Source organism: Lotus japonicus, chromosome 4 (genome assembly GCF_012489685.1).
Source record: "Lotus japonicus ecotype B-129 chromosome 4, LjGifu_v1.2".
NCBI classification, from domain to species: domain Eukaryota; kingdom Viridiplantae; phylum Streptophyta; class Magnoliopsida; order Fabales; family Fabaceae; genus Lotus; species Lotus japonicus.
The window spans coordinates 82,512,477-82,523,638 of record NC_080044.1 but is presented as its reverse complement, the minus strand read 5'-3'; the positions used below and the strand labels follow the sequence as shown (position 1 = coordinate 82,523,638).

At 36.0% G+C, this 11,162-nt stretch overlaps 2 protein-coding genes across 2 annotated transcripts; one reads left to right on the top strand and one right to left on the bottom strand.

Annotated features, from left to right (window-relative positions):
• Nucleotides 1–4,855: 4,855 nt before the first annotated feature.
• On the bottom strand, nt 4,856–5,479 carry LOC130715812 (VQ motif-containing protein 20-like). The gene has a single exon (XM_057565933.1). The coding sequence runs from the start codon at nt 5,422–5,424 to the stop codon at nt 4,963–4,965; it is 462 nt and encodes a 153-aa protein (XP_057421916.1). The 5' UTR covers nt 5,425–5,479; the 3' UTR covers nt 4,856–4,962.
• A 237-nt stretch (nt 5,480–5,716) lies between these two features.
• Nucleotides 5,717–11,021, top strand: LOC130710478 (CRM-domain containing factor CFM3, chloroplastic/mitochondrial-like). The gene is made up of 8 exons (XM_057559761.1): nt 5,717–6,474; nt 6,858–7,308; nt 7,383–7,513; nt 8,078–8,422; nt 8,570–8,726; nt 8,805–9,097; nt 9,180–9,239; nt 10,339–11,021. Exons 1-8 carry the CDS (start codon nt 5,791–5,793, stop codon nt 10,441–10,443), a joined length of 2,226 nt encoding a protein of 741 aa, XP_057415744.1. The 5' UTR covers nt 5,717–5,790; the 3' UTR covers nt 10,444–11,021.
• Nucleotides 11,022–11,162: the final 141 nt, after the last annotated feature.

The following is an 11,162-nucleotide window of genomic DNA, read 5'->3' as shown; positions in this document are numbered from 1 at the left end:
TTTGTCACTTATTACAGATTTCAAATTTATTTATAAATCCCGATAAATGCAGTATTTTATATGCTTTGTGTTGTACCCTTTTAAGTTTTTGTGTAAATGATGGGTTGCTTGATCCAAATCTGGTGCCAAAAGATGTCAAACTAGAAATTCTATCGAATTATATTTTTATGTCTTTAAAACCTTTTGTTTGTGCTACATCTTTTTATGCTATATGTTTTTGGTTTTTCTTGCACTGATAAAACTAAGGTTATAAAAATAGTAATTACTAATCTGGTGTGAATATTTGATTCAAGCTTTGATTGAGATTTAAGGCTTTGTTTTATAACAGCTTTTGAGAAATGATTTAATTGAGGCCATGCCCTGTGAAATGTGATATTTTACTTTTTTCAAATATCAAACTCTAGGTTTGCTTTTGGGTGATATTTAAGCTTAACTAACCACCTTATTTCAAACTCTAGGAGGTATGGCTCAATCTTTGTAGCATTGGGGAAAATTGGTCTGACAATAAGTGTTTGGTGGATTTTTCACCCAAGAGGAAGCTTTGCCAGTTTTCAAGATTGACCAAGGGAGCTTCTTTAAACGGTCTTGAAGGTCTCCTCTTGAGCCACCAAGAGAGGCTCTTAACAATTCAAACAAGAACTTGAAGATCAAGTACCTGCAGGTACTACTGAGCGCGACATGCATATGTTGGCTTAAAAGGGCTCTTACCATAAGAGTAGTTGAGATAAACATGACTCATTTCTTTTAGATATGGCCAAGAACTTAGGATTGAGCAAGCATATATGAATATTACAATTTGAGATTTGTAGGACGAGATGTTTGAAGGTTCTATATTTTATTATATTGTTACCTGAAATCACATTAGAAGGTTTGACTTGCGTTGGGTTTCACTCGAAGTAAAGCATAGAAAAAAGAATGTCAGGTAAGCATACAGAGTAAAATGCTAGATACGAAGAGCATACTCCATGTTGTTGAATTTTGTAGTTCTTGGACATGGTGTTGGAAGGAGTAAACATCTTCCACGAAGGGATATTTTATATGAAAATGATTGTGTTAAAATTAATAGAAAAAAATTAATATAATTAATTTTAGTATTTTTAAAAAAATTTAAGAGGGTATATTTATATCTGTATATAACTATAATAGTTTGATAGTTAAAATAGTATGAGGAATAAAAAATATGAATACATATGTACTATAGATTTATGACCTAAATTTATTAGTGCTAACATATTCGAGTTATGAGATCTCACGGGAAGGAACATTTTACATGATAAATGAAAAATGTGTACACATAGTTAAAAAAAACATTTTTATATAACTTAAGTGTATTTTTAATAATGTAAACAATAATTATATATTTATGTATTGTTACATATCTAAAACACAAAAGCAATACCCTTTATGCAACACAAGTATACATCTTCGCAACCAAAATTCAGTTTTTTATTTATTGTAAATCATGTCAAACAAAGCATCAAAGGTTGTTGGCATCACTTCCTTGCGGATAAACTGGGGATCATGGCTTACATGAGCACAGAGCACACCAAAGTGGATTGGACACCACATTTGTCACTCAAAACCTTAAGGCAAACAAAATTCAGTTATACCTCATATATGCAAAACTTAAATATTTTGGCCTAATAACTTTTGTGTTTTTCAAAATCTTTATATTAGTCTATTCAGTGTATGCTTACAAAATACTAGAATTGAGTGTCTAAATTTGTGCTCTTTAAATATCTACATCTTTATTATGATTGTTCTTACATTTTTAGCATTTTAAATATTTTATAATTTAAAATATTAATCGATGTATCAAATACAATAGAAAAATTTCCCGTGCAACGCGCGGGTAAAAACACTAGTACATGTATAAGACTCTAATTAATGTCTCATTCTCTAAATTCTCTAAATGACATAAATATGACAATTAAAAAATGATATGAATATGACAATTACATCAATCTCATATGAATACTTTTTAAATAACATGTCACAATTTTATTTATGAGATAGAAAATATGACTCATAACCAGGACTTCAACCAGCCTCACAAAAAATGTGGTGATTTCTCAATCTTTACTTATTTTATACTCTAAAATATTCAATCCTTGAGGTGCCACTGAAACCAATTCTAGAAATATGGCCAACCACAAGCTAAATTCCAAGTGAAGAAACGACCCATGGAACCCACTTAAAAATGAATATATCCATAAAATCTTGAGCATGTTGACGATTCACTAAGTGAATGATTGAGAAGAGAAAATATTTGTAGGATCACAACATATTTGTTGTCATTGTTTAATGGAAAGGGAAAGGGTTAGATGCATTGCATCCACATGAATGGGCCATGGCGAAGTATGGACAATGTGGGTTTCCAACTTCTGGAAAATGATAAGACATTGGAACTTCTAAGGCTTTTAAAGCCACTTTTGCTTCTTCAATCTTTCCTCATTTGACCACTTTTGACCATGGTCTTTATTTGTCAGCTAGCATGCATGCATGAATGAATAAGAAGGAGGAGAAATAAAAGACAAGAAGGGTCCCAAAGTTAAGTTGTTAAATGGGTGTATCATGTCTTAACAAAATGAATTTATATTGGGGGGACATGTTTAAGATGTAGTGTGGTAGTTGAAGGGAGGACTAGTCCTTAACTAGGGCAAGTTCAAGGATTCAAGCACAGTGGGCTCGCTTTCAAGATTTTGAAGTGAAAGTGGAACTTATTAGCTGGACCAAAATCAAAATGTCATAGATATAAAACCCCACCAAATTAGCTACAATGGAAGCAGCTAGCAAAGTTATACACCAGTGTGAACTTGTGTGGTCTCTTGGATATATCGAAGATCTGAACTGATCGAGTCATTTTCAACCCTGTTTTGATGTTATCTTCTGCAACATTTTCACCTCCTAATATGAAGCAGTGTTGTTTTAAAATTGACTAGACATGAAGCATTTTTTAAAAATTGACTAGACGAGTTTCGATTATGCTTTGATTAGTTTAATCAGTTAAATTTATGTTGGAGTTGTAATTGAACCAGAAAATAGTTAAATGAAAACATACCCAATTTACCAGCATGTTTGTATTTCTCTTTTCAAAAGTTGTATTTACTAAATTCTCCCAAAATCACATCTTTCCCTGAACATAAAAACTAACTGAATTTCCAAACTCACGCGTATATAGTCTATTCAAGTAATTGTTTCAATATCAAGTGGTGTTAACTTATGTTTTCAAATCAATATTAAGATTAGCCTTCTTCTTGTAAAAAAATTAATATTAAGATTGTAGTTTTACTCCTTCTTACTCATGTATTCACTCATGCGGTAAGCCTGAGAAACCAAACTAATAATTTAGAGAATTTAAACCCTAATTTATTTTAGTATTCAAGTAAACATGTGGTCTCTTCTAATGAGTTGTCTCTATACATGATAAACCATTTGTAATTGCCGCTTACTAAGAACATGCATAAGGGGCATGCGAATGAATATGTCGCCCTAATTGAACCATATCACCTAAACCTGAGAATACAAATGTCATATCAACCAAAACCCATTACATCGCCCAAGATAGAACACATTGTTGAAGATATATATAACACATAGCCCAAGGCAAGGAAGAGGCCCATGTCTTTAGGTCCATATGTCTGCTGCTAAGTTCCACTTTGATGTTCTTAACACATATCGTCCAAGCTCGCAAAACATGTAGTCTTAGTATTGTGGCGAAATGTGTCTTCTTGAGTTTCAACTCATCTTCATGTCGCCCTTTTTTATTTTCAATAGCGTTATAGCAAATAGCTCTCCATTTTTTCACAATGTCAAGTTGAGAATTGACATATGCTATGGTCTCGCCCATTTTTGATCCACCATAATCACTCAGTTCCCAACACTCATAATTCCTAAATGTGAAACCCTACCAAATTTTCAAACTCATACGTATATGGTCAACTCAACTATTGGGCCACAAAATTCCCATCATTCTTCGATTACGAATGCAATGTTGAGGCGACAAAAGCCCATATGCTTCTTACAAACGGGCTGTTTACATGTAGCCCTTTGAAAATTGTTAGTCCTAGCCACAGAACATAAAGCTCCCATGATTCCAAATTCCAATTGTTGTTCCAATTTGACCAAAAAAAAATTGTTGTTTAAAGATTTTGTTTTGGTCAAAAGACTTGAGATGAGTTGGTGATGACTGTCATCAGAGGGACAGAGGCCATCATGGTACAAAATGCATTTTAATGCTTAGAGTTTGATAGACGATTAAAGGAGAGGATATCATACCTGTAGATGTAGTCGTAGAGTATACTGTAGTAGTGATTGTTGTTTAGAGGATTTGGTCGCTGACGGTTATGGAGTTACTATAATGGTGTGGCTGCATTATGTGAGTATGCAAATGCCCATAACTTATAGTAACAAAATTAGTGTATTTGATGATTCTTTCATAATTGGATATGCATGCCACATATACACTGATTCATTTTGAGGTTAATCCATTGTTAAATAATGTCATGTTACGTGTTTTGCATGAAAATCTCAGCAATGGAAGCAAATAAGGAGAAAAATTACATGAATGAGAGTGCCCAGATTTTTATTATTTCAGTAAAGCAAGCAGCCAAGCACTCATTTAACATCCCAAGAGTTGAATGGTTATTATTTTGCACATGCTCTCAATAAATTTACCAATGGTGAATTCTGTGATTGAATCTCTTCTATCCTCAACAAGTAACAATCTCTCTCGAACAATTATAGCATGCATGTGAAGCTAATTAATTGCTACACACACATAAGGAAGAAGAAGAATGCAAGCACACTGTGATTAATTTAAAATCCAAAAAAAATCAATTAATTTCTGAAGAAAGCTACATCAAATTTCTTTGTTATTCTAAATTCAAATAATCTACCAAAATCAAAATTTGGATGAAAAAATTAGAACTCTTATTGGGACAAAAAAAATAGCAATTCTAATTAAGACTGTTGATACTCACGAAACTCGCTGCTCCTCAGATCGAACAGTAACGGATCCATGTCGGCGTGGCCCCATAATAACGGTTTATCCGGGCACACCGGAAAATGGATCGGTGGTGGCTCCGGAATCGCCTCCGTCGAAAACCACGACGGTTCATCGTCCTCCATGTCATGAGAACGGAGCTTCGGCGGCGGCGGGTCGCAAACGACGTCATTTTCGTGTTGTTGTTTTCCGGTGAGTTTCTGGACCAATTCCATGAAGTTGCGAGGGTCAGTGTGGATGATCCTTGGAGAATGCGTGTAGATAATCACCGGTGGTTGACGCTGCTGCTGCTGATGTGACGGTTTTTTGATGAAATGGGAATCCTTATTGACAGTTCTGAGAGGAGAAGGTGGTGGCGGTTGGTTCTTCTTGGTGGTGGTGATCTCTGTTTTGGGGTGAATCAACGGTGCAGGGCTCATTGCTTAATTAAATTAATTGTTGATTATTGTTTTCTAATTATGAAAAAATGATTCAAGTTAAACTACATCATCTCTTTTAACTGTTTCATTATTTTGCGGAATGGATTCAAATAAATTTTTAAGAGTTATACATTATTTATAATTAAGGATTAACTGTTTAAAAAAATATATTAAAAATTGAAAATTAATCCGTCACAAAATCCTTGTTTTGTGACGGGTTTATTTTCGTCGCAAAAGGTTATATCTTACTCATGTCTTTCATATACAAGAACCTTTGTTCCCATTTCCCAGCTGTAAGAAATTGCTGCATGGAAAAATGGAAGAAGATGAAGGAACAGTGATTGTTGTTGAAGAAGAAGAAGTGAAATGAAGATGGGTTTACTCACTTCACCGTCTTCCACTCTCTTCTTCTTCTCCTCTTCTCATTCCAAATTCAACTTATTCCACCTTCACCTTCGCATTCTCACTCTCAATTCCTTCTCTTCTCTCCGAACCAAACCTCCTTCTCTCACCAAATGGTCCTCCCTACCACCACCACCAACCACCCACGACGACGACGACTTGTTTGACCCTTTTCCTCCTCACACCGATGACTCCAAACCCCTCAACGCCATCGACAGAGTCGTTCACCGCTTGCGGAAACTAGGCTCAAATTCCCACCACGATGAAGACGAACCACCTCCGCATGATGGGTTTTTGCGGCGAGAATGGGTTCGCCCTGATGCTCCGATGGCGGTGGACACGGTGCTGCCATGGGAGAATGATGAGGAGCTACCGCGGGTGCGTGGAGAGGATGAGGGAGGAAAAGGGTTGAGGAAGAAAACGGTTAAGGCTCCATCTTTGGCGGAATTGGCACTTGGGGTGGATGAGGTGAAGCGGTTGCGGAGAGTGGGGATGCTTGTCAAGGAGAGGGTCAGTGTCCCTAAAGCTGGTCTCACGCAGGCTGTGCTCCACAAGATTCATAGTCACTGGAGGAACTGTGAGGTGGTCAGGCTCAAGTTTCATGAGCTCCTTGCTCAGAATATGAAGTTGGCTCAACAAATTGTAGAGGTTGCTCCCTTTCCATTCCCTTTTCTCTTTGCATCATATCATGTAATTATTATGACTAGTAACTTCAGTGTGTGGTGTGCTTCATGGTTTGCTCAATTTCTAACACAAACATACATAGATGTATTGTAATGTTGGTTATGTTATGTTATATGTAACATTTTGTGATTGTCAATCTCATCAACTAATTTTTCCACTTAACCTGTTGGATGAAGTCAAATGGATGAATGATTTGATATTATATTTGTGATGGAAAGAGAAAATGGAAGAAGGCAATTGTTAGTGAGTGATTGATTGTTGGATAAAGCCACATAATGAATGGTTTCATATTACATTTCTAACAGTGATACTGAACTCGTGAACTGAAATATTGTGCCTATGTGCAGCGTCGAACAAGAGGATTAATTATATGGAGCTCAGGAAGTGTTTTGTGGGTGTATCGTGGTAGGAATTATGAAGGGCCAATTCCCAGCAACCAATGGAATGGAAAGGGAGGTGATGATCGCCTTCTTGTGACAGATGTCTCTCTGGATAGTAACGCAACTTCCTCTTTGCCGGAAAAGAGTGATCCAATTTGGTGGAATCAACAACAGCCTCAGAATATGACGCCGGAGGAAGCAGAGTTCGACAGGATGCTTGATGATTTTGGTCCTCGTTTTGTTGAATGGTGGGGTACAGGAATACTTCCTGTGGATGCTGATTTACTTCCACCTAAGGTTACTGGTTACAAAGCACCTCTTAGGCTTCTCCCCGCTGGAATGCGTTCCCGCATAACCGAGGATGAGCTGACAAAATTGCGGAAACTATCCAAAGCCCTTCCTTGTCATTTTGCCTTAGGTAAATTGATATGCTACACTTTTTTCTTATCAAATTTGCTTTCCTTTCACTGACATAAATCTTGTGTTGTAAAGGGAGAAATAGAGATCTTCAAGGGCTGGCTTGTGCTATTCTCAAGCTTTGGGAGAAAAGCTTAGTTGCAAAGATTGCTGTCAAGCGTGGTATCCAGAATACAAACAACGAACTGATGGCAGATGAGTTGAAGGTTCGTGATTTATAATTTCTTTTGGTGTTAGGTGCTTGTGCAATTGAGCTTATGTGAAGCTAAATGCATCTCATTTTGGACCAATTACTGACTGTTGAACTAAAAATGCATAATATGCTGCGGAGCCGATAAAATATAAAAGTGTGAATCTGTGAATGATATTATTAGAATTATTAATGCAGTTAATATATCCAAGGCCCCCTTAAGTCTTCAATACAATTATGATATATACAATACAGTTATAATTTGTTTATATTTATCTTCGAAGGTTTCCTTTTACATTGATTTTGTCAGCTACCAAATAATTACAGATAAGAAAAATAAAAAGGAAAGAGAAACTTGTACGTTTTGTCCAGTTGCGCTCAAATTATGTTATCACACTAATACATATATAATTTTGAAGATACCGATCTGATTACCAATGTTGATAAAGATGAATTTTATTTACATAGTCACATGGTGCGTTTATTTGTTCCCAAGTCATACTATTCTAAGAAAAGAGAACAATGCAGTAGTTCTATTCGTTTGCTCATTTAGAAACGTGATTTTATTTTCATGGCGCAGAAATTAACAGGAGGTGCTTTGTTGCTAAGGAATAAATATTTCATTGTAATATATCGTGGGAAGGACTTTGTTCCAACCAGTGTGGCTGCTGTTTTAGCTGAAAGACAGGAATTGACGAAGCAGGTGCAAGATGCTGAGGAGAAGGTGCGTTGCAGAACTGTTGATGAGACTCTATCAGGGGAAGATGATGCAAATGGACAAGCAGGATCATTGGCTGAGTTCTATGAGGCTCAGGCACGCTGGGGAAGGGATATATCTAATAAAGAACGTGAGAAAATGATGAAAGAGGCTACTGAAGCCAAGAATGTTAGGCTTATAAAAAAAGTTGAACTTAAACTAGCTTCTGTAAGTATCCGCTTGTCTTATGAAGATTTTATGCTGAAGAAAGTATTTGTTTTATTGGAAGTACTTTCCTTATATCAGAAACATTTTCTTAAGAACTTTTAAATCAATCTGCTTAATTCATATTTGCAACTCTAAATGCATGAACAGGCCCAGGCCAAAAGACTAAGAGCAGAAAAGCTATTAGCTAAAGTAGAAGCATCCCTGGTTCCTGCTGTTCCTGATGATGATCGGGAAACAATCACAGATGAAGAGCGTATAATGTTTCGCTCGGTTGGTTTAACAATGAAGGCATACTTGCAACTTGGTGGGTAATTGTTCAGCTGTATGATAGATGCTTTATTGTAATGATGCAATACTAACAGCTGTTTATGATAATCTGCAGGTACACGTGGTGTTTTTGATGGTGTAATTGAAAACATGCATCTGCATTGGAGGCACCGAGAACTTGTTAAATTAATAACGAAACAAAAGACCCTTGCCTTTGTTGAAGACACAGCTAGGTTACTGGAATACGAGAGTGGTGGAATACTAGTTGCAATAGATAGACTTCCCAAAGGATTTTCTCTTATCTACTATCGTGGAAAGAATTATAGGCGGCCCATTAGTTTGTGGCCTAGAAACCTTTTAACGAAGGCAAAAGCATTGCAGCGATCAATAAACATGCAACGACATGAGGTTCCAATTTTTTAATATGTCAATCTCAGATCTGTCTATCTTCTTGTATCTTAATGATAATATTTGACCTTGTATTGTGCAGGCTCTGAGTCAGCATATAACAGAACTGGAGAAAAAAATAGAAAAAATGAAAAAAGAACTTGTAAGTATTGACGTATCATTAAATATATAGCTGCATTCTTTAAAAATAAATAATTGGTTGTGTACCCGGTAAATTGCTACTTCCTAAAATCTTGAAGGGATTGGGACAAACCCCCACCCCATGTATCTTTTGTTTTGCATTTTGCTTTCTGAATTAGAGAATCTTCTATCAATCTTAACGGTTGAAACCTTTCTTCAGTCTGTGCCAAGACTGACCGACTTAGGTTATCTCCAAAATACATTGTTGTGTGAATTTTCCGCCCAAAAACTCAATGTTTCAACCATGTGAAAATGTGTGTTTTAAAAAAATTAAAAGCAGTACTGAGCCCAATATATTATAGCTGCATATTTCCTTTAACATTTCAATTAATGTACTCTTTGCGTGTGATGTGCCTGTTCTTGTTAGTATACATCTATAGATACTAAATTATCCATTCATGCATTGACATATTGTGTCAACCTTTTAGGCTTTCAGAGTAGTTCAAAACTTCAAATGTAGGAGTACTGGTTCTTCTATAGTTGTTCAACATTATGGGGCAGGTGATTTGTTGAAATCATCAAATAGCTCCAAAAATAGTTTTTGCTCTCTTAGTCCTTTTAACACACTAAAAAGTAGTTGACCTGTTTTTAGAGGGAGCCACGTTAACTTGCCTATTTGAGTGTGTTGAAAAGAGTGTATAGCTTCCATTGCTCTTTAATATATTATGTACCCAATCCTCACCTCCACATTTACCTATTTTTAGCATTTAAATCTTTCTAGAATTTCAGGGTGCCCAAGTGAATGTGATCACTAATTCTTCACATACAAATAGATTATCATCAGGTTTACCTTATGTCTGTATAGCAAGTAGTCTTAATTCTTCACAACTGTGAGAACTTTCATTTAATGTACAAGGGTAGATTAGTATAGTAGCACCTACTATAAAATCCTCTTTAGTTCAATATCTTAGAGAAGATTCAGTCAATTACCAGCTTTGGGATCTTATATGGAAATGACTAATTTGTTTGTAACATCAAATTGATTATCAACTGAAAGAGGGTAAGGATGAGAAAGATTGATTACAATGCCAATTAATCATCTGCTGGTTGTTATTTTGCAGAGTGGGGATGAAGGCTCTAGTCCCCAAGTTATCGATGGTGATTTTGATGACAAGAAAGACAGTGATTGCGATGAGGATTATGAAATTTCAAGCTTGGAAAAATGATGGGTTTCCCTTGAAAGCAGGTTGACATATGACGGATCAGGATCCTCCGCGAAAACTCTCATAGGACTGATGAAGTCATTCGGGATTCAACGAATGATATGACCGGTTTGAGTGACTTGTAGGCTGGATGATGAATTAGTGAACGGGTCAAAATCTGTTAAACTCGGTTTACTCTCATGAAAACTTGTGACTTTGAACTGATTGAGATGGAGAAGGATTGGATGATGACACAATGCTTGACAGATTTTGTGACTATGATCGCCTCAGCAGAAGGATTGGATCTGGAATGTTTAGTTGCTCTCAAAATATACGGTGGCAAGGAAGCTAGAAATCAACATACACGCCTTCTCTTTGCAGAAGGCTTTTGTATATCCATTTTGATTTTCAATAGAATGAAATTTTCATGTGAGCAACAACATTTGTACAAATTTAGGGCCACGGGTAGTGCCAGAGGAAAGTTATCGGGCTCAAAAAGCATTTACAATAGACTTATATTTACCTCACCTCAATTGAACTATTTTGTTATAGATTGTGGTATGGCAGGGTTCAATGAAGTTAATATATGAAGCATTATATGATCTCTTTACTCTAAAGTAAGTTGGGTAAAGTATGCATCATAACCCTTAATAGTAGTTACCTACTTAGAAAAAATCAATAAAATAACTCAATCAAAGGTTGTGATGCTTATTTTACCTTGTAAAATGAGTGTCATGCCCCTC